The 24,112-nt window shown below is 42.8% G+C and overlaps 1 protein-coding gene across 3 annotated transcripts in view; it reads right to left on the bottom strand.

Annotated features, from left to right (window-relative positions):
* LOC138963913 (early endosome antigen 1-like) overlaps positions 1 to 24,112 on the bottom strand; it is a 51,269-nt gene that overhangs the window by 8,320 nt on the left and 18,837 nt on the right. For all 3 annotated transcript variants that reach the window (XM_070335768.1, XM_070335769.1, XM_070335770.1), the window contains 21 exons: positions 23,740 to 23,907; positions 22,190 to 22,327; positions 21,763 to 21,849; positions 20,850 to 20,932; positions 19,455 to 19,548; positions 18,433 to 18,486; positions 17,810 to 18,013; positions 15,916 to 16,077; positions 14,843 to 14,971; positions 11,868 to 12,089; positions 11,170 to 11,292; positions 10,192 to 10,290; positions 9,479 to 9,619; positions 8,716 to 8,823; positions 5,814 to 5,861; positions 4,947 to 5,132; positions 4,447 to 4,605; positions 4,090 to 4,179; positions 2,501 to 2,632; positions 1,335 to 1,520; positions 457 to 640 (listed from right to left, as the gene is read on the bottom strand). In XM_070335768.1, the coding sequence (XP_070191869.1) occupies positions 457 to 640; positions 1,335 to 1,520; positions 2,501 to 2,632; positions 4,090 to 4,179; positions 4,447 to 4,605; positions 4,947 to 5,132; positions 5,814 to 5,861; positions 8,716 to 8,823; positions 9,479 to 9,619; positions 10,192 to 10,290; positions 11,170 to 11,292; positions 11,868 to 12,089; positions 14,843 to 14,971; positions 15,916 to 16,077; positions 17,810 to 18,013; positions 18,433 to 18,486; positions 19,455 to 19,548; positions 20,850 to 20,932; positions 21,763 to 21,849; positions 22,190 to 22,327; positions 23,740 to 23,907 (2,797 nt within the window). The remainder of the gene's footprint in view (positions 1 to 456; positions 641 to 1,334; positions 1,521 to 2,500; positions 2,633 to 4,089; positions 4,180 to 4,446; positions 4,606 to 4,946; positions 5,133 to 5,813; positions 5,862 to 8,715; positions 8,824 to 9,478; positions 9,620 to 10,191; positions 10,291 to 11,169; positions 11,293 to 11,867; positions 12,090 to 14,842; positions 14,972 to 15,915; positions 16,078 to 17,809; positions 18,014 to 18,432; positions 18,487 to 19,454; positions 19,549 to 20,849; positions 20,933 to 21,762; positions 21,850 to 22,189; positions 22,328 to 23,739; positions 23,908 to 24,112) is intronic.

The raw sequence follows: 24,112 nt of genomic DNA, 5'->3' as shown, positions 1-24,112 counted from the left end.
ATCATATAATTATAACACAGTCATTTTTGTTAACCTATTTGTTCATGACTCTGGGCTACCGACCTACATTAGTTGTGAATTGGTTTCACAAGTAAGTTACCAATGTGGTCTCCCTTTCCCACCTTCCCTACGGCAAAACACAGTACCCTTGGTCCCAACGGCTGGAAGCGATTTGTAATAGTCCCCAATCTCTCCCCATCTTCTCTCCCCTACTGCCAACTGAGATTTCAAGCCAATGAAAACCTATCACAGGGCTGCTTTACACACAGTACCTCTTCCCCCTAATGCAGTTTTTTTACAACCTGCATGGACAAAAAGATACACTACATTGTAATGTGCAGATATCTATTTCTCTTCTTTGTTTTAAATGGGTGCAAGGTGTGAGTTCCTCCAGTTTGGCTGTGGCGGTCGTCAGGTCCCCCCCTCCTCCCACACACCGCAACACCCCAAACTGACCGAGCTTCTCTCCCTTGAGTTCATCGTTGACGCGTGTGAGTTCCTCCAGTTTGGCTGTGGCGGCCGTTAGGTCCCCCCTCACCGTGGTCAGGTTCTCACTCAGCACCGACTGCTGCAACTCAAACCTCGTCGCCTCCTCGTCCTTCTCTCGCTCCACCTTCTCCCTTCGCTTTTGTTCCTCTGCCTGAAATGTAGAGATTGGTTTTTTTACATTTAGTCAAGTTTTGACTAAATATTTTATCATAGACTGGGAATCGAGATGAGGGTGGGGGTGTATGTTTGTATGTCCGTTGTAATTTCACTTCACGTGACTCGTTTTCTAACTGAGGAAGACTGGCTGCGTCTAAAAATACATTAATAATTGTGTGATCAATCACAGTGACAGAAGAAATTAGAGAGAAAAAAGACAGGAAGGTGTTTTGTAGATGTGGACATTAACATTACACACCAGCTTGCCCATCTTCCTCCCCCCACTGACCCATCTTAAAACACTGGAAGTCTCTGTTCTGTCCCTTTCCTCCCATTTCTATTCTCGTTTCTATATCTATTTTGTAACTGATAAAATATGGATACGTGTTTGGAATTTTGCTTTTTGTTTTGGTGTAGTGAAAACAGACTGATGTAGCTTAGTTCTTTCCTCCTGCACAACTCCAGGATGAATACAGACTGATGTAGCTTAGTTCTTTCCTCCTGCACAACTCCAGGATGAATACAGACTTTACTAAATAATTCCTCCATGAAATAAGCTTTAAACTGTCTTTCCCTCTTTTCTTACATGACTTCATGCTTCTTCAACCTTTACCTCTTCAATTAAAATGAAGACAAACAAAACAAAGCAATCTTATCTCTGAATGCGTCCAATGCCTTCAAGCACCCACCAGTTTATCCTGCAGTGTGGAGTTTTCAGCCCGCACCATTTCCGCCACTCTTCCGCTATCCTCTCGCAGGTGTTCCAGTTCCTCTTTCACCGCTTTTACCTGTGCTTCTAGCCCACCCTTTGCATTCTGGGCCTCTAGTTTCTGGCTAATCAGAATCTCTTTGGCTTCCTCCAGGTTTGTCACGTCCTGTAAAAAACCATTGGTTCAAAAGTGAAAAATCCTCGTTAAAAATGAGTTCTGGTGGTGTTTGGGTCCATGAGCTTGAATGGGAGAGTTGTTCAATTGTTACCTTGTTTCAGTACATCAAACTAGATTAAAATGTTTGGGAAACAATGTGAATGTAATGCCAAAAAGTCATCCATGCAGTCAGGAGTAGCCTACAGCTACAGATAGAAGTAAATAAAAGCAAACGCACAAGCACCTGCACACACACACACACACACACCATGCACAAACACACTCACACACTCTCTCTCTCTCTCTCTCTTTCTCTCTCTACTGCATATTTAAAATGTTTGTCCACAGTTTTACAAACTATAACGGACATGAGGGGTGATACGCTCATTATCATTCATTAATTATAAACCATAACAGAACAAAACAACACTTCAGCTTCAATCCTAAAACACTCACCAAGAGACACCCACGACTTGTCACAAGTACAGGGGGACCCCCCTTTTAAGACCCCCCATTTGCGGCGGGGATGTCGCTCAGTCTGTAGCGCGCTGGATTTGTATCCAGTTGGCTGCTGTCAGCGTGAGTTCGTCCCCACGTTCGGCGAGAGATTTATTTCTCAGAGTCAACTTTGTGTGCAGACTCTCTTCGATGTCCGAACACCCCCGTGTGTACACGCAAGCACACGACGAAGTGCGCACGGAAAAGATCCTGAAATCCATGTCAGAGTTCGGTGGGTTATAGAAACACGAAAATACCCAGCATGATTCCCCCGAAAACGGCGTATGGCTACCTAAATCACAGGGTAAAAAACGGTCATACACGTAAAATTCCACTCGTGCAAAAAACACGAGTGAACGTGGGAGTTTCAGCCCACGAACGCAGAAGCAGAAGAAGACCCCCCATTTAAAGACTTCCTCCCTTTTAAGACCTGGTTTTTCTCAGCTTTTTGGAAGTCGTATAAGGGGGTTCCACTGAACTAAATTCCTCACCTGCTTGTGCTGCTGTTTTTCCTGGTCCAGGGATGCCGTCAGGTTTCTGATGTCTGACTCAAAGGACTCACAGGCTGCCTGGGATTCCTTCAGCGCCCGCTCAACCTTGTCTAGCTCTTCCTTGAGACGTGTCTGCAGAGAGAGAAAAGCAGAGTCAAAAACGTGTTTCCAGTACAGCACAAGAAAACATGAATAAACAAGTCGCGTAAGGCGAAATTACTACATTTAGTCAAGCTGTCGAACTCACGGGATGAAACTGAACGCACTGTGAAATTTTTCACCAAGACAGTACAGCTTCGTCAATCCCCGCGTGAAGGAAATCGCTCACCTTCCACGTGCAAAACGTAATGATATTGACACGCCAGATTAGCACGGTAGCGTATTGTGCTAAGCAGGAAAGCGCGCTTTTCTGTATTCTTGCTAACTTTCTGAGCTTGTTTTGAATACAACCTATCATATCTATATGTTTTTGGAATCAGGAAATGATCACGAATAAAATGACATCATTTTTGGATCGATTTCTTAAATTTTAATCGTAAGACTAATTAATCTATTTTCGTTAATTGTGATCACATTTTAAGAGTAAACATGACATTTGTAAATATTTTTAGATTCAGAATGTGATGAAGAATACGATACAATCAATTTTAAATCTGTTTGCAAAAAATCTATTTTAATGACAACTTTAATGAGCAAACTCATTAATTAAATTTTAAGACTCCAAGCTGAAATGCAATACCAAAGTCCGGGCTTCGTCGAAGATTACTTGACCAAAATTTCAACCAATTTGGTTGAAAAATGAGAGCGTGACAGTGCCGCCTCAACTTTCACGAAAAGCCGGATATGACGTCATCAATCCAAGACATTTATCCAAAAAAATGAAAAAAACGTCTGGGGATACCATACCCAGGAACTCTCATGTAAAATTTCATAAAGATCGGTCCAGTAGTTTACTCTGAATCGCTCTACACACACACACACACACACAGACACACACACACATATACACCACGACCCTTGTCTCGATTCCCCCCTCTACGTTAAAACATTTAGTCAAAACTTGACTAAATGTAAAAAACAAGCAGGTATTGTTATTGGAATGTTCAATTATGACAAAACAAAACGTAACAGTCACTGATCTTTGACCCAGCGGTCTTTTAAGTGGACAGATGAACACTTACAAAGGAAACATGGCCTAAAATGTCAGATTGGCATATCAGTGAAAATGTGTTGTTAATAATCCTGGTATTCTCCCCCTCCCAAGTCTCTACAACCGCCCCGTGAGGCAGGCTGCAGTGCCGACAAGACATTCAGTCAGACAGAGACAGTCAGGCAAAGACACAGACAGACACAAACAGAGAGAAAGACAGAGATTAAAGCAGGCTACGGTGGAACCCCCCTTTTAAGACCCCCCAATTTAAGACTCCCTCCTTTTCAAGACCTTGTTTTCTCAGACTTTCTGTTCATAACCTCTGTAAAATTACCCCCCATTTTCAGACTCCCTCCTTTTTAAGACCTTGTTTTCTGAGATTTGTGGAGGTCTTAACAGTAGGGTTCCACCGTAGTGAAGGAGGATAAGAGCCTCTCACTCTGTCAGCCTCAGCGGTGTCCTTGGCAGTCGTGGTGTCCTTCAGCTGTTGGTCCAACTCCAGCATCTGCTTGTTCATGGCTCCCCGTACCTGTAACATCCCCACACAACCATGCCGTTAACTTCAGTGCTTGTCATCAACAGCTCTACACACTTGCACACAATCATTTTGGAATGATTTTACTGCCTGCATAGCAAGCTCAACACTTATTTTGTAGAAACACAAACATCTGAAAGTTTGTTTTAGATGAAAGCCTCAAATAGAACCGAAAAATCAAAGGAAGCATTGAGCTCTGTCTCTCTGTCCTTGGCCTCTTGTAGCTGGTTGCTGAGCTAACAACATAACACTGAGTCTCACCTCGCTGAGTTGCTCAAAGGAAGCATTGAGCTCTGTCTCTCTGTCCTTGGCCTCTTGCAGCTGGTTGCTGAGCTGAACGACCTCCTCTGAGCGCTGAGTCAGTTTGAGTTCCATCTCCTCAAGGCTGGTTTCCTCCTTCTCCAGTCTGGCGTGCAGGGCCTGCAAGAACATCAGCATGTTTCAATCCCTTGTTATTTTGACATTTTTTGTCATGTCGGAATCTGAGGATGAGAGAAATTTAAGTTTTATGCCCTCACCGTAAAAACCATTAGGGACATGTTCCCGGGTGTTATCCCGACTGTAGATGAGATATACCCAGTTGTATGCGGGTTGTTGTAACCAGCCACCTGCACTTATGGCAGAATGACTGAGGTCTTAAACATGCCACTGTGATGACACTGGGGTGGGACATGGATACTGTCTCTGAGTGTGAAACAGAAAGTTGACCCATGTCCATTCCGTCCTGGATTCGAATCTGTGACCCTGTGACAATTTCTCACCTGTATCTCGGTGTCCCTGTCACTGATGATGATGTCTTTCTCTTGCATCGCCGCGGCCTGGGTCTTCTCTAGACCTGCACGCTGCTCTGACTCGGCGCTCAGGCGCGACTGCAGCTCACTCAACTGTGACTGCGCCGCTTCACACTCCTTCTCCACCCTCTGCTTGTCGGCCTCCAGTTGAGACAGCTGCAAACAACACAGATAATAATAGCCGTGAAGTTTTTGTTTAAAAATATAAAATTGATCTGACCATTTTGGAGGAGTTTCTGGCGAATTTGACTAATTGGAAGAATCTTGGAAATCCACCGTGTCTTAATGTACATGCACACAGCAAAATTTGCTCCAAAACGCACCACAAGTATGGTAATTGATTAAATCAAAGTGAGTGAATGAGCTTCTAGGTGCTGCTTTTGCCTAGTGCTGAAGCACCGCCTGGCGGCTACATGGGAGGCACCCTATCTAACCTGATGGTCTTAGGAACAGTCACACGTACACAAAGGTAATCTTGCATCAAGGGAAGTAACTCAGTGCAACCCTCACAAAGAGTGCCCTTCCTTTGCCTATAATTTTACAAAGTCTAATCAAGCTTCCAGTACTCTTAATTGTGTAAAGGGAAGGCAGTCCTCCTGAATGGTAGCATTATTCGTAACGCAGAATCTTATGGTATTACTTTGGAAGCGATCTGAGGACCCTCTTCCTTAGGTATAATCTCTCAAATGAAATTCTTACGGGAAGGGCAAGGAATACTTCTTCTTCAGCATTCGTGGGCTGCTACTCCCATGTACACTCATTGGCTCGAGTAGGCTTTTATGTGTATGTAAAAACTTCACTTCGTTTATGAAATAACTATTTATATTCATGACTCACCTTAGCACTAAGGTCTTTTTGTTTGCCGTCAGATTCAGCAAGACTTGTCTGCAAATATAATCCAAAACAAAATTAAAATCAAATCAAGAGGCTTTATGAAACAACAATTTTGAAAATAAATCAGTGTAAATTCATATAATAAGACAACCAACAAAACACTTCAAAAGATTTTGACTATCTGTTCATTGCAAGAACTAAACAGTATAATTATCATTTATAAGAAAAGCATCATGAATTCATTGCCATGTATGATCTAGACGCAGAAACCTTCTACCGTGGAACCCACCTTTTAAGACATCAACAAATCGGAGAAAATCAAAGGGGTGGGGGGTCTTTGTTTTGTTTGTTCGTTCATGGGCTGAAACTCCCACGGCTTTTACGTGTATGACCGTTTTTACCCCGACATTTAGGCAGCCATACGCCGCTTTCGGAGGAAGCATGCTGGGTATTTTCGTGTTTCTATAACCCACCGAACTCTGACATGGATTACAGGATCTTTTCCGTGCGCACTTGGTCTTGTGCTTGCGTGTACACACGAGGGTGTTCGGACACCAAGGAGAGTCTGCACACAAAGTTGACTCTGAGAAATAAATCTCTCGCCGAACGTGGGGACGAACTCACGCTGACAGCGGCCAACTGGATACAAATCTAGCGCGCTACCGACTGAGCTACATCCCCGCCCTAAGTGGGGGGTCCTTAAAAAGAGGTAAATTTACAGAGGTATTGAACAGAAAATGTAGTACGGTCTTAAAATGGGGAGGTCTTAAACAGTGAAACCCCCCTTTTAAGACCTCTTTCTTTCTTTCTTTATTTGGTGTTTAACGTCGTTTTCAACCACGAAGGTTATATCGCGATGGGGAAAGGGGGGAGATGGGATAGAGCCACTTGTCAATTGTTTCTTGTTCACAAAAGCACTAATCAAAAATTTGCTCCAGGGGCTTGCAACGTAGTACAATATATTACCTTACTGGGAGAATGCAAGTTTCCAGTACAAAGGACTTAACATTTCTTACATACTGCTTGACTAAAATCTTTACAAACAATGACTATATTCTATACAAGAAACACTTAACAAGGGTAAAAAGAGAAACAGAATCCGTTAGTCGCCTCTTCCGACATGCTGGGGAGCATCGGGTAAATTCTTCCCCCTAACCCGCGGGGGGATTAAGACCTCTACAAATCTGAAAAACATCAGGTCTTAAAAAGGGGGTAATTTTACAGAGGTTCTGAACAGAAAGTCAGAAAACAAGGTCTTAAAAAGGGGGTTCCACTGTACTACAACTCATCCTGAGTTCTACACTACTCAACACACCTCCATTTGCTGTACACGTTCAAATGGAGCAGAACAGTAAATTATTACACACCTCCAAACAGACGCATGCACGCACGCACGCACGCACACATGCACGCACGCACGCACGCACGCACGCACGCACACACACACACACACACACAGACACACACAGACACACAGACACACAGACACACACACACACACACACACACACACACACACACACACACACACACACACACACACACACACAGACTCATAGGTAAAACTCGGTCATTGATCCCGGGTAAAGAAGGTCAGTGTCTGTAAACTCGGTCAGGAAGAGATTCCTCTCAGACATCAGACACACACACCTCCAAAGAACTTACAAAAAGAGTTCTGTGTGCTCACGTCCCACAAACTGACCAGAATGATCTTGACAGGGACATTTTTGGATAGGTATGAGGAACAAAGAAGAGGGAAAATTGGAAAAAAAGAACAAGCGGTCCTTTTATGAAAACATAGAAGCCCTCACAGTGTTCACAAATGTTATTACATTTACTTATTTGTTTATAAAAACTGCATTCAGGAGAGAGGAATTGAAGCAAGCAACACACTGGGATAACGCAGTGCTTGTAGATGAAGCAGTGGTCTGTTGGATGGTACAAACTTAAAACAGGGCTTGAAACTGACTTATTTAATATATTGAAACTGACTTATTAAATATATCTTTTCCTTATGATGCTGAGGGGGGTAGGGGTGGGAGGGTGGGGGGTAAGCATGTGTGATGATAAGGATTCTTTATGACAATAGGTTTCAAAATAAAGTCAAAGAACGGTCCAACAGTCATCATCTTTGCCGTAACCTAACCTCAGGGGGGGAAATTCAGCATAACATTTCCCGCTATAGTGCTCACTTCATGTCCTCCGGAATAACAATGTGATCAGCTTCCAATCTAACAAATAATAAAGCCTTGGTTGTGTTCGGTGTGTTTTGTGTGGTTTTTTTCCTTCCTGTAACCCCATCTTCATATCCTGAATGACTTCAAAGGCTACTTTTGTGCACAGGAAAACAAACGGGTCAGGATATACAAGAAAACGGGACAGAAAATCAAATATGCAAATACAGGGTTAATTTCGTGAGAGGAAGGGCAGTGAAATACTGAAAATAAATAGAGGTTTCTACAGTAAAAAGAAGCACAGGTACCAAACAATACTGGTACATGCTGCTAATAACGAAAGAAACTTTTTTTTTTTTAACGAATATTGAGGGCTTGACTGTTTACAATTCATCCTTTTGCCGATCGAGTAACAATTACAAACAACAGAAGTTGGTATCAAACATCAGCACTAAGTGAGTTTCAAGCCCTGCCGCTAGTACTTCTCTCTCACCCGCAGGTATTCATAATGTCTGGAAGACTGAAAATGTACATGTACACACACGCATCAGCACCACGGCAAACTAAAGAAAGCTAAATCAAATAAACTACAACAAAATCCAACTTCCATTTAACACGAACTTCCATTTAACATAAAGGCAGAAAACCAATCATCAATTTTTGAAGAAGAAAAAACCGACAATGCAAACAAAAGAAAAAAATCTTGAAAGTGGTTAATTGCAAAAAGGTACCTTCATGGAAGACATTTCATTGTGAAGATTGGTATTTTTCTCCTGAAGTTCTGCGACCTTTTTGCTCAACTCATCCTCTTTCTGTCTGCCTTGTGAAGACATTTGGGTCTGCAAACACAGATTGCATAAAATAATCACATGTTGTCACTGCAGATTCATATTCAACACAAACAAACACCAAAGTTTGTTATATGTACTCCATTGCATAATATCATCATATTGAGAAAGATAGTGAGTGTGTGTGTGTGTGTGTGTGTGTGTGTGTGTGTGTGTGTGTGTGTGTGTGTGTGTGTGTGTGTGTGTGTGTGTGTGTGTGTGTGTGTGTGCATTTACAGGAGTATGTGTCTATGCATGTAAGCATACTCTTTCTTTTCTTTATTTGGTGTTTAACGCCGTTTTCAACCGTTCAAGGTTATATCGCGACGGGGAAAGGGAGGGGGGGATGGGATAGAGCCACTTGTTAATTGTTTCTTGTTCACGTAAGCATACACACTTGAATTCATAATAACCTGCTACTCTGCTCCACAGCAACTTGATATCGTAGTCATCAATGGTGTGAGTATACAATGGACATCTCTCATAAGACCCCCAAATGTAAGACTCCCTCCCTTTGAAGACCCGTAATCTCATATTTTCTGTTCAGAGCCTCTGTACATTTACTCCCATTTTATAACCCCCCCCCCCCACCCCCTGAAAAGGGGGGGTTCCACTGTATCAGTGAATACACAATTGTTTCAGTCAAAAAAGCTTATCATCAGCCTACCTTCTCTGTTTCTGCCTGAGCCTTAGTTTGCTGCAGTTCTTGTTCCTTGGACTTGAGAGTTGTCTGTAGCTCAGATATGTTCACTGTCAGCTTCTCCTTCTCTTGACTCAGGCTGTCTCTTTCCCCCGTCAACTTCTTCAGCTAAACGCACAACCACAACAAAATGTCATCAGATTCGAATGGAAACGACAAGATCACAGCATACACAGCAGGGCTTTTTGTCAGACAGATGCATACCTGACAGGCCCTCCTTCCTTTAGTCTGTGGCTATTATCGATTTGTACTGACATTACAGCTAAAGGTCAACTACAAAATCAACAGAAATACCACTAGACAGATCAATCTCTGTATAGAGCCCATTTCTTCCAACAAAATAACAAGCCAAAAGAAAAGATCTCGCAAACAGTATAGAGCCCATTTCCTTTAACAAAATAACAAACCCGAAAGAAAAGATCACACAAACAAATTGGAACTTGAACAAAATCAAGACATCAAACTTTTCACAGAAACTGCCCAGACTTATACACTGGAACCCCCCCATTTAAGACCTAAAAAAATCATAGAAAAGCGGGTCTTAAAAAGGAGGGAGTCTTAAATTAGGGGGTAATTTTACAGAGGTTATGAATGGAAAGTCTGAGAAAACAAGGTCTTAAAAAGGAGGGAGTCTTAAATTAGGGGGTCTTAAAAGGGGGGTTCCACGGTAGTCAACTTACCTTTCCCTCCAGTTCTTGTTTGGCAGCCTTCACACAGCTCTTTTCACCTTCCACTGCTTTCTGTAGATCGGACTTCTCTGCTGCATGGGTCTGGTTGTTCTGTTCAGAAAAAGAGATTCATCATGACTTGACACTTATTTGTGTATTCTTTGATACATCTTCTTCTTCTTCTGCGTTCGTGGGCTGAAACTCCCACGTACACTCGTGTTTTTTGCACGAGTGGAATTTTACGTGTATGACCGTTTTTTACCCCGCCATTTAGGCAGCCATACGCCGTTTTCGGAGGAAGCATGCTGGGTATTTTCGTGTTTCTATAACCCACCGAACTCTGACATGGATTACAGGATCTTTTTCGTGCGCACTTGGTCTTGTGCTTGCGTGTACACACGGGGGTGTTCAGACACCGAGGAGAGTCTGCACACAAAGTTGACTCTGAGAAATAAATCTCTCGCCGAACTTTGATACATCATTTTCTATTTTCTTTGGCATGTTTGTTTAACCAAATAAAGAAATGTCACTGAGGACATTTCAGCAAGTGCCTAAAGTATCTTTTTCACATCTTCATTTCAAGTTCTCTGTTGTGTACACTAGCTTGTATATATATATATATAAAATAAACACACACACACACACACACACGCACATGCACACACACACACACACACACACACACACACACACACACACACACACACACACACACAAGCACAATATTCACACACCTCCACACATCCAACCAACAACCTCCTCTCTTCGAAGTATTTTGACTCTTTAACATTTTTCTCTGTTGGTTGATGAAAATAACAATGTCATCACTTTTATAAACATCTCTTTTCCAAACAGACAACAAACATGCAGGCACACACAAGCACTGTCCTTTTCTCATTAAAGATAAAATGTATGCAATTATCTTCAAATGAACATTCAAATACCTTCCTCCCCCCCCGTCCTCCTTCCAAACAAAAACAAAACACATACCTTTTCAAGCTGATCCTTGATCTGTTGAAGTTGGGCCTGGAGGTCTGCGTTCTCCTTTCGACTTTTTTCAAGTTCTTGTGACGTCTTCTTCCCCTCCTTCTTCTGTTCCTTCAGTGTCGACATCTTTAGCCACACAAACAGCATATATAGCAAGCCTTAAAAAGTAATTTACTCACACAGAAACATGAATGACACTATTGGGTACATGTAATGTGAAATAAGAAACAAGACTTTATACTCAACAAAATAAAAGAATGTTTATTTGTATAATGTATATGAATACAAAAAGCATTTGACAAAGAGTAATAGCTGTGGATTAGAGCGGAAAATCACTGACTGTTTGCACAGCTTTCAATGTCTGTTTTTTTTCCTTTTTAAATGGAATCAAGGTATCTGTGTGTCAACAATTACATTATAATACAAAATTGAATTGCACATGAATGTTTTAACTGTCAAGTACATAAATGGGAACTTAAAAAATCTTTAAAAAATCATGCATACGCTCAAAACAATTTCATTTTATTAAATGCACGAAGCAGTACTCCATTCCTGGCAGAACTTAATCACGTTTCTTTCTTTTCGTAACATCGGCTTTGTGGAAAGCCAAACAGGCATATGAATCACAGCACTTCTACTGCAAGGAATGGTTGTCAAAAATTTGTGTTTAATAATGCACTTCTGTTGCCAGACAACCTCACCTTAGTCTCAAGTTCTTTCTGCAGCGCCTGCTTTTCTCCGCTAGCTTTCTCCAGCTTCTGGCCGAGGTCGTGACTCTCCGCTGAGCGAGCCTTCTTCTCCGCCTCCAGCTGCTGCTGAGCGGCGTTGAGCTGTGTCTTGGTTTCTTCCAAGCTTCCTCTGGCCGCTGACAGGGCGCTCTTGCTTTCCTCCCTCTCCTGCTCTGCTGCTGTCAGTGCTGATACCTGGTGAACAAGATTACAGTCATTGTTTGGGCATTCGTTCAAAGTAGTGTCATTTTGGGTCCTGTTGGTCTATATGCAGAAAAGAGATAACTTTGGAGTGTATAACCTCCCCTTTTCAGACCCCCTAATTCAAGACTCCCCACTTTTTAAGACCTTGATTTTACGGTGTTCTGTTCATAACCTCTGTAAATATACCCCCATTAAAAGACTCTCTCCTGTTCTTTCTTTCTTTCTTTATTTGGTGTTTATCGAAGGTTATATCGCGACGGGGAAAGGGGGGAGATGGGATAGAGCCACTTGTCAATTGTTTCTTGTTCACAAAAGCACTAATCAAAAAATTGCTCCAGGGGCTTGCAACGTAGTACAATATATTACCTTACTGGGAGAATGCAAGTTTCCAGTACAAAGGACTTAACATTTCTTACATACTGCTTGACTAAAATCTTTACAAACATTGACTATATTCTATACAAGAAACACTTAACAAGGGTAAAAGGAGAAACAGAATCCGTTAGTCGCCTCTTACGACATGCTGGGGAGCATCGGGTAAATTCTTCCCCCTAACCCGCGGGGGGGTACTCTCTCCTGAATAAGACCCAATTTGATCAGATGTGTCGAGGTCTTATGAGGGGAGTTCCACTGTATTGTGTGAACATGAGTTCATCATCTCAAGAAAGGGCCTCTGAGGTGGCCTCTAAAACCACACATTTCTGCAAAACGATAAAGTTTTCCACCATTTGGAATAAGTTTCAGTGTTTCACCCACTTCTAATACCAACTGACATATCCCTTGGCTGCTGATGCTCTCTATGTGTTGCACGATGCACTGACCTGACTGGACTGTCTTGTGGCCATAGCATACCTCATAAGCCAACTGTCTGTGGGTTGTAATGCAGTGTGTTGCACGATGCACTGATCTGGCTTGACCTTCTTGTGGCCATAGCATACCTCATAAGCCAGCTGTCTGTGTGTTGTAATGCAGTGTGTTGCACTACGCACTGACCTGACTGGACTGTCTTGTGGCCATAGCATACCTCATAAGCCAACTGTCTGTGTGTTGTAATGCAGTGTGTTGCACGATGCACTGATCTGACTGGACTGTCTTGTGGCCATAGCATACCTCATAAGCCAACTGTCTGTGTGTTGTAATGCAGTGTGTTGCACGATGAACTGACCTGACTGGACTGTCTTGTGGCCATAGCATACCTCATAAGCCAGCTGTCTGTGTGTTGTAATGCAGTGTGTTGCACGATGCACTGATCTGACTGGACTGTCTTGTGGCCATAACATACCTCATAAGCCAGCTGTCTGTGTGTTGTAATGCAGTGTGTTGCACGATGCACTGATCTGACTGGACTGTCTTGTGGCCATAGCATACCTCATAAGCCAGCTGTCTGTGTGTTGTAATGCAGTGTGTTGCACGATGCACTGATCTGACTGGACTGTCTTGTGGCCATAGCATACCTCATAAGCCAACTGTCTGTGTGTTGTAATGCAGTGTGTTGCACGATGCACTGATCTGACTGGACTGTCTTGTGGCCATAGCATACCTCATAAGCCAACTGTCTGTGTGTTGTAATGCAGTGTGTTGCACGATGCACTGATCTGACTGGACTGTCTTGTGGCCATAGCATACCTTATCAGCCAACTGTCTGTGTGTTGTAATGCAGTGTGTTGCACGATGCACTGATCTGACTGGACTGTCTTGTGGCCATAGCATACCTCATAAGCCAACTGTCTGTGTGTTGTAATGCAGTGTGTTGCACGATGCACTGATCTGACTGGACTGTCTTGTGGCCATAGCATACCTTATCAGCCAACTGTCTGTGGGTTGTAATGCAGTGTGTTGCACGATGCACTGATCTGACTGGACTGTCTTGTGGCCATAGCATACCTCATAAGCCAACTGTCTGTGTGTTGTAATGCAGTGTGTTGCACGATGCACTGATCTGACTGGACTGTCTTGTGGCCATAGCATACCTTATCAGCCAACTGTCTGTGGGTTGTAATGCAGTGTGTTGCACGATGCACTGATCTGACTGGACTGTCTTGTGGCCATAGCATACCTCATAAGCCAACTGTCTGTGTGTTGTAATGCAGTGTGTTGCACGATGCACTGATCTGACTGGACTGTCTTGTGGCCATAGCATACCTTATCAGCCAACTGTCTGTGTGTTGTAATGCAGTGTGTTGCACGATGCACTGATCTGACTGGACTGTCTTGTGGCCATAGCATACCTCATAAGCCAACTGTCTGTGTGTTGTAATGCAGTGTGTTGCACGATGCACTGATCTGACTGGACTGTCTTGTGGCCATAGCATACCTTATCAGCCAACTGTCTGTGTGTTGTAATGCAGTGTGTTGCACGATGCACTGATCTGACTGGACTGTCTTGTGGCCATAGCATACCTTATCAGCCAACTGTCTGTGTGTTGTAATGCAGTGTGTTGCACGATGCACTGATCTGACTGGACTGTCTTGTGGCCATAGCATACCTTATCAGCCAACTGTCTGTGTGTTGTAATGCAGTGTGTTGCACGATGCACTGATCTGACTGGACTGTCTTGTGGCCACAGCATACCTTATCAGCCAACTGTCTGTGTGTTGTAATGCAGTGTGTTGCACGATGCACTGATCTGACTGGACTGTCTTGTGGCCACAGCATACCTTATCAGCCAACTGTCTGTGTGTTGTAATGCAGTGTGTTGCACGATGCACTGATCTGACTGGACTGTCTTGTGGCCATAGCATACCTTATCAGCCAACTGTCTCTCCAGGTCCTTGTGTTTCTTGTTCAGCTGGGACAGCTTCTCTCCCTGCTCTTTGCGCTGCGATTCCAGTTTGATTAGTTTCTCCTTGGAGCTCGACAGCTCGGTTTTTGCCTGAAATCAATGCATACTAAACAATAGCATTACAGCATATATGGGATAAAACGTAATACCCTCCACCCCCAACTTATATTGTATTCTGCACAGAAACAAGAACACACTTGGACTGTAAATTGGATCAAGAAAAACAAACAAACAAACAAACAAACAAACAAACCACATTTCTGAGATGCACTCAACATGCGAAAGTATCCAGGACAAAAAGGGAACAGTTTAACAACGGAATCTTGCTTTCTCTGCTCATGGCTGGTCCATGTTTCTTATGCAGCACAGAACTAAAACATCCAACATCAAATAAGCAGAAAACAAGAGCAAGAGGTGGGGATATAGGTCAGTCAGTAGCAGCTCTGGCTTGAACCCGTTGTCACTATGTCACTAATGGCGTGGGTTCGACCCCAACGTTCAGCAATTATATATTTATTTATTTTCTAGAGTCAACTTTGTGCAGACTCCCCTCCCTGTCCAAAGACCCCTATGTGTATACATGCGCACGATAAAGAACCCAAGTTCACAGCAAAAATCTCAGGCCTTCAAAAACACGAATACACGCATGCAGGAGAAGAAAAAAATTGTGTAGTGCCGAAACTGTACGGCAGCTTGCTTTCCCCAGTGAGAATTAAAGCAGCCCAATTTCCACGAAGATTAGGCCAAAAAAAAAAATAGGTCTGTTTACGGTAACATAGGCCAAAAAAATAGGGTCGGTAGGTCGGGATTTATTTATTTTTTTTTTATTATTTTTTTTTCTTTCCAAAAAACCATATTTTTACGTTATTTTTTCTTTTTTTTTCCCCCAAATGCCAAAAAAAAGTCTAGGGTCTCGCGAAAAAACTAGGGTCGGTCGGGTTACCGTAAACAGACCTATTTTTTGGGGGGGCCTTACATCACAGGACGATATGACGATATGATACTAACACCAAGAATGTATCAAACAGCCCTACCTGTTCCAGCTGCTGCTTGGTGGTGCCAAGGTCAGCCGTCAGCTGGTCTGCTGTGCTCTGCATGGTGGAGATGTGACTTTCCAGGTCTGCTCGCTGGCTCGACTTGGCAGCTTCAGATGCTCGCAATAGCTCTGACTTGGTTCCAAGGTCTGCTTCAAGTGCCTACACATGGAGCGAGCAGGTCAAGTTATGTGAGTATGTCTCGGAAGGTGAAGCAGGAGTATGAAGGTAATGGTGCTGAATTGGTTCCAGGGTTTCGCCAAGAGAGTTAACACACGGGTGATTACACACACAGCCCACTAAAATCCTTGTTAGTAGTGTCGTGTTAGTTGGGTGTGTTAGAGAGTCAAGGGAGGTGCAGGTAATCAGAATCATCATTCTGTGAGGGTAATGTTCAACTTCTCCGTGATCTCTTGTTCTCACAAATACTGGTTTCTACAGCACTCAACTCAGTCTTAAAGCCTGACTCTCACTCCCGATAGAATTCTATGCCACTCTGTTCATTCACTAAGATATGGGCACTGTCATGCGCTGAACTAAAAGTATGATGGCACAAGTCCTGATTTTATCAAAAAAATGTGTTTCAAGCAATGCACGGTGCAGGTGAAGTTGTAGGTACAGATCTCAGCATATAATACTTTCTGTCCCACACACTATGTTACAATACATGCACGTGGCAGCAGTCATGCGATGAAAACAACTGAAGTAAATATGAAACAGAGACTCAGTTACACTCCAAAAAGTTTGACTCAAATCTCCCTCCTAAAAACGTACTAACCCGTCAACTGAGTTTCGGTGCCTCTTTGAACAGCATCATTTGCCATTCTTGCATACATGTAGTTTGCGGGTTGTAATTAGTGTAAAACTAAAAGCTTTCCTTTCTTAAGAATGGAATGCTCAACTGCTTTTACACAGCAGATCTTAAATGAAATGTAATGTTTAAAACCTTTTGTCTCGTTTGTTCTTCACTCTTTGAATCACTCAGAATTGGTCAAATTGATCCAAACTTTGTCTCAAGTGTACGTATGTTACAGATCAATGCAAAAGTTACACAGAAGATATATACCACAATTACGAATCAATCACAAAGTTTGCATAAAATATTGCACAAGATGAAGCAGTTCTGAATAGAGCAGTTATCGATTTTCATCTATAGTTTTGCCTGCATGTTCACAGAGAAAAAATTCAGTTATGTACACAAACAGATTTCAGATTCTTCCAAGTTTTTGCCAACGAATTCACACAGGGACACAAAAGATGGATGAAGTAAGGATTACATTGCATGGAGGGTAGAGTAGAGGTAGGGTATGCAGCCACAGACCTAAATTAGACAGACTCGAAACTCCTTCTCATGCAATGCAGGAGGTCTGGTTTTCTATCAAGGTTTTGAGATTCATGCGCATGACAATCTTCCTCAAATACTAAGCTCAACATTCACTTTTTGCACTTTTCACGTTTGACTACACAGCCAATGTTAGATCTCTCTGTATCTCTGTCATTCTAAAGAGTTGTAAGGATGACCCTCTTCTTCACTTTTTGCACTTTTCACGTTGGACTACACAACCAATACTACATCTCTCTGTATCTCGGTTATTTCATAGAATTGTAATGTCACTTTTCACTGACTTTTATCTCACAAGCAGGCCACTTAAACCGTAGCCAGCACAACTTCGAAGAGAGCGAAGAGGTAAGAACACACAGGACGTTCGCGAATCGTAGCAGGAGTCAGTAAAAAAAAGAAATCAACCACGGCATCGAAGAAAAATAAAACACTAGATCCAAACTCCAGTTTCAGAAAAAGAAGACTTTTAGCTACGTGAAAGCGGCGAGTTTCGAGTCTATTTAACGTACGTCTATGACGTAAGTATCCAGGGCTTTCGTGTCTTCTTCAAACCTGCACTTTTTGCTGGGAGGCGTTGAGCTTTTCTGCTTTTTCCTCTAGCGCTGTCTGCAGTTTGCTGCACTTGTCTTCCGACGCTTGCAGTTCCCCTTTGACCTCCTGTAGCTGCGTGTGCAGCGCTTCGAGCTTGCTGGAGCTGTCGCTGGACTGTGTCTGCAGCGACTTTTGCAGTGCTGACACCTTCTCCTGCAGGCTGGCCTGTGAAGAAATGGTGATTGTCAGGTGAGTAAAGGCAACCTTAAACTAGTAAAAGTGCATACTGACAGGGTATATTGTACTTTCTATAATGCTGGTCTCATTTAGGGGTCCTCAAATTCAAACATTTGTGTTTTTATAATTTCGTTCTTGCTGTGGAAATTATGAGTCGCTGAGACTATTTCAAATATAATGAATGTAAAAACTATCAAAAATCTAGCTTTTGTTCTGTGAGTGTGTTTGACAGAGGGCTGGGGGGTGGCTGTCCGTGTATGTGAAAGAGACAGACAGAAAGTGGGCTTTCATGTCTCTGCAGGTGCATGTGCGCTTAGGCAGGTGTGTTGATGTGATTGATTTCATGGTAGAAGACAAGGTGTGTGTGAGGTTGATATGAGAGAAAAGGAAAACATTTAGTCACGTACATTGTCTTGTCTCAACTGGTCCATCGCGGCGCTCACTCCGTCACCAGCTTCTATCTGAAATATGGAAAATCAAGTCGTAACAAAAATACAAAGCACAAATAAATCCCTGCGCCTTGAATATGTGCGCGATATAAATTGCATAAAAAATATTTAAAAAAAAAAAATTCCTGCGCTTAGAACTGTACCCACGGAATACGCGCGATATTGATTGATTGAATTTGAACATCTGAAAAACAAGGGGAGGTGAGTTCTCTAAATCAGTAAATGCATCATGTTCAATCAATCAATCAATCAATCAATGAGTCTTATATCGCGCATATTCCGTGGGTACAGTTCTAGGCGCTCTGCAGTGATGCCGTGTGAGATGAAATTTTATACGGCCAGTAAATTGCAGCCATTTCGGCGCATATTTACCTTTCACGGCCTATTATTCCAAGTCACACGGGTATAGGTAGACAATTATTAACTGTGCCTAAGCAATTTTGCCAGGAAAGACCCTTTTGTCAATCGTGGGATCTTTAACGTGCACACCCAATGTAGTGTACACGGGGGGAGGTTCGGACACCGAAGAGAGTCTGCACACAAAGTTGACTCTGAGAAATAAATCTCTCGCCGAACCTGGAATCGAACTCACGCTGACAGCGGCCAACTGAATACAAATCCAGCGCGCTACCAACTGAGCTATATCCCCGCATCATGTTCAATACAGTAAGTGTGAATAATGCGGAACCAATCTCCTGGCACCTGAGAGAACAAGAAACATTGAAATGAACAAGCAATTTTAAAGAAATGAGGGTAGGTTTAAAAAAAAACACGTTTTTTAAAATATATTTATTTTATCTATATCACTGTACACCATCATACTTTGACACAGAGACCAAATCCTTCCCCCTTTCTTTCTAAATATTCTGTTCACTATTATTGTGCACTATTTCCCTCTACAAACTTGTATATTCTCTGTTCTAAGAATGACAGAAAAGAAGGAATAAAAAAAAACAAAAAAAACCAGAATGACCATTCACCTTTGCAATCAATTCCGTCCTTTCTGATTCTAGTTTTGACAGCTCAGCCTGGGTGGACGTCAAACTTGTCTCCATCTCACTCAGCTTCTCTTCACTGCAAGGAGAAAAGAACGCAATTAAGCAACAAAAAGACTAGCAATCATCAATCTTCTGTGTTTGTCTGGTTTTACTCTGGATGAATAGCTTAATAAAACAATCACTTGAAAAAATGTGAAAGGAGTACAGGTGAGAAACCAGACAATGAGTCTTCTCTAACGCTGAAAAAGAAGTATTAAAGTAACCTTGTAATATTCCTTACAAAGCCATCTTTTGTGCTTCTGGTCTTCAATATTTCGGTACAGTGGAACCCCTTCCAAGACCCTCCTTTCTCAGATCTTCTGTCTATTCTTTCTTTCTTTATTTGGTGTTTCACGTCGTTTTCAACCGTTCAAGGTTATATCGCGACGGGGAAAGCGGGGAGATGGGATAGAGCCACTTGTCAATTGTTACTTGTTCACAAAAGCACTAATCAAAAAATTGCTCCAGGGGCTTGCAACGTAGTACAATATATACCTTACTGGGAGAATGCAAGTTTCCAGTACAAAGGACTTAACATTTCTTACATACTACTAGACTAAAATCTTTACAAACATTGACTATATTCTATACAAGAAACACTTAACAAGGGTAAAAAGAGAAACAGAATCCGTTAGTCACCTCTTACGACATGCTGGGGAGCATCGGGTAAATTCTTCCCCCTAACCCGCGGGGGGTCTTCTGTCTATATTCTCTGTTAATTTACCTCCATTTTAAGACTCACTGCCTTGAGGAAGTGATTTTCTTAGATTGCTGAAGGTTGTTAAAGGTGGGTTCCACTGTACCTCGTCCATGCTGCAACTGCATCCCATTCTACATTATCTCCCTTCCCTCAGTACCACAACTTTCCCCACACCTTGCCCAAAATAACTCTCCACATCTTTTTCCTTTCTTTCCTCATCCTGCTCATCATAACTGTTTGTTTGTTTGTTCGTTAATGGGCTGAAACTCCCACGGCTTTTACGTGTATGACCGTTTTTACCCCGCCATTTAGGCAGCCATACGCCGCTTTCGGAGGAAGCATGCTGGGTATTTTCGTGTTCCTATAACCCACCGAACTCTGACATGGATTACAGGATCTTTTTCGTGCGCACTTGGTCTTGTGCTTGCGTGTACACACGGGGGTGTTCGGACACCGAGGAGTGTCTGCACACAAAGTAGACTCTGAGAAATAAATCTCTCGCCGAACGTGGGGACGAACTCACGCTGACAGCTGCCAACTGGATACAAATCCAGCGCGCTACCGACTGAGCTACATCCCCGCCATCATAATTGTTAAATTGAGCCACTAATAACCCAGAAACAAAGATGTATGCCAACCTTTGTGTGTTTTTTCTTGCCTCGCTCTCAAGCTGTGCTTCTTTCTCTCTCAGCTGTCCCCTCAGTTCATCGCTCAGCTGGCTCTGTGACACAATGACGAGAAACAATCAGTGCCATGAAATTATTCATGAAAAGAGAGAGAGAGAGAGAGAGAGAGAGAGAGAGAGAGAGAGAGAGAGAGAGAGAGAGAGAGAGAGAGAGAGAGAGAGAGAGAGAGAGAGAGAGAGAGAGAGAGAGAGAGAGAGAGTTCCCTGGCCCAGAATAGGGTCTGGTACCCATTTCCAGCTGGGTGGACTGCAGAGCGCTAAAAAACAAGAGGCGAAGCCATCAAGGCTCACGTAAGAAATCGACAAACAGTAACACACACACACACACACACACACACACACACACACACACACACAGAAAGAGCATAGGTGAAACTGTGCAAGAAAGCGAGACACTAGATCTAGATCTGTCTGTCTGCATGTAGCCTACTTACAGGGACACGACTGCCAACTAGTTAGTCTCGGCCCGCTCAAAATAATAATGACCGAGACTTTCAGTACTTCCTTCGCGTGACGTCTAACCCTCTTACGTCATAATGTGACGTCAATGTAATGTGACGTCTTCAAATGTTAGAGTTTCTACCACAGACATACACACGCACGCACGCACGCACATACGCACGCACGCACAGACAGACAAAGTTACGATCGCATAGGCTACACTTACGTGAGCCAAAAACTGGCTTGATTGTATTCACCCTGAGTGGGGTCAAACCCAGACTGCCAGCGTGAGAGGCAACTGCTCTAACCACTGTGCAATTCCGCCTCTGTATCTCATGCTACATTATGTAGCGGAAGTTAAAAGGAGAAAGAAAAGGCAGGAGACAGAGCAGTGGTCAAGGAGGAGTGGCCAGGCCTAGACTGACCTCATCTTCAAACTGTTTGTTGACCATAGTCAGCTGCTGTGTCATGTCGGCTATCTGACTGTCTCGAGTTTCCACCAGTGCTTGAGCCTGCAACATAAAACACGAAAAACTACATGTATAATAAAAGTGAGGAACACAGCACAATGTTTCTGGATCACCCACAGTAGTCTGAAACTTACAACAACAACAAAACAACAACAGAAACACACACGCACGCATCCACGCATGTACACAAACACACACATTTATTGTGCAAACTGCTTTTTTGCACTGAATAAGTTCTGGTTGTGAAGCTAACCCCGTTAACACAGACAGAATATTGAGAAGTTGACAAAACAAAGATAAAAACAGCCTGTTTTAATCACTCCGCTATATAGGCAGCCACACTTAGTCTTCGGGAAGAATTCAGGTTAGGTAAATGACTGACCTTTTCTAGGTCTAGCCTGAGCTGCGTCAGCTGCTGTTCCTTGGTCTGCACCAGCTGTTGAGACTCTGACCGTGAGTCTCCCAGGTTCTTGTGCAGATTGTCCAGCGTGCTGTTCTTCTCCTCCAGAGAGGCTTTGGTCTGCAATAACGACAAACAAATAAGAATGACATCACATGCATATTTTGATGGTGAGCTCTTCCTTTTACTTTTCCTCCCTCCTTTCTGTCAAGTCTAGTTCTTTGTCCCTTGCTCTTTTCATGGAATAGGTCTAGCCTTGTGGTGAGATATGTGCACGTTATAAATTCTCGTATTATTATTATTATTATATATACTTACACCACTACTTTTCCCAAGTTTACATTGCCATCAACCCTTCTCTTATACAACATTTTCTGACCTACAGGGTGCATCTATTCTATTGCAATCTGACTGCAGGCCTTTCCGCCGCTGGCACCTTTTCTGTTACTGAAATATGTTACACACACACATACAAAAAAGTATGTATTGCTTTATGCATGTATTGCAGATGCTTGTGACAGCATGGACAAACGAATCATTGAATTCCACTGAACTGCATATTGTCATCATTTTCACAAGTTTTCATTCACAAACACCTGGGAAATAAATGTCATGTTCCCCAGGCAATAAATCGAGGTGGTGAATGGGTTTGAGCTTTCAGGTGAAACGTGGATTGTCAAAGTAAAAGCCAATCAGGCTGATTGTTTGATGTGTGGAACCATCGCGGCTTTGGATTTGTGTTTCCGAGGACAACGATTGTAAGCATTCACTCTCAAAGACCCAATCAATGTTGATAATTACCGCGGCGACTCATGGTCAATTTGCAACTTATCTCTGTAATCGCAAAATCCACAACGAAAAGTCATAAACACTTAAAAAGAAAAGAAATATGCTCAACACTTACTGAACTCACACGTATGATCGCAGCTCTGTACATTTTCAGACTGGAAGAAAAGCGTCAACAAGCTACGTTTGACGTCACATACAAGGTTAACGTGTTATCTCGAGCTACTGTGACGATGCTTTGTGGCCCGGAGTTGGATTCTAAAAATTCGTCGCCCTGTGGGTTATTGTGCATTTTGTTGCACAACCAAAATGATGACAAAAACGATGTTTGGTGGCTTGTCGTCAGACCAGCATTTTGTTGTTGGTCCTCGGGGAGCATATCGCCTTTTGTCTCATATTTATCAACCGCGGCCTTCGGCCTTGGTCGATAAAGATGAAACAAAAGACGATTATGGTCCCCTTGGACCAACAAAAAAGCTGGTCTGTCAACAAGCCACCAAACATCTTATATTGTCTGAGGTTTGCGGCTCATGCACTGTATTGCCTTATAGGCAAAAATATGGTATCATTTCCACACTATTTTCAGAGTTCAGACGACCAACAGAGGGGTCTTGCTCCATTTACTTTCATGGTCAATCACTCATCTGCTGTTGCCAATCATCATTGATCTATTAATGTGCCTTCACCTTTATGAAAGCATCATGACAAATCAATCAACTAAAGCGCTTTATTCATGGATATCTTACAGCATTCAGCTCCTCTTGTAGCTGAGCCAATGAAGACGCTTGCTGTTGTGCTCTCTCCTCCGATTGGCTGAGTTCGTTCTCCTTCTCGTCCAACGAAGACTGCAGGTCCATGACTTGGGCGTTCTTCTCCTGAATGGTCTTCTGGATGTGTTCAAGCTTCTCTTGTGTCTGAAGGGGAAAAAAGACAACGGCAAAAATAAAGATTGCTGCTGTTTTTACTTGGACATTTTTCATTTTCATGACTTTATTGTCCCATCGCTGGGAAATTCGGGTCGCTTCCTCCCAGTGGAAAGCTAGCAGCAACGGAGTCGCGCTACCCAGGTGTGTGCATGTTTAGGTGTATTCAGCCACCTGCACTTATGGCAGAATGACC

This window comes from Littorina saxatilis, linkage group LG4 (genome assembly GCF_037325665.1).
Source record: "Littorina saxatilis isolate snail1 linkage group LG4, US_GU_Lsax_2.0, whole genome shotgun sequence".
Classification (NCBI taxonomy): Eukaryota; Metazoa; Mollusca; class Gastropoda; order Littorinimorpha; family Littorinidae; genus Littorina; species Littorina saxatilis.
The sequence above is the reverse complement of the archived record's forward strand: the minus strand, read 5'-3'. Positions and strand labels throughout refer to the sequence as shown.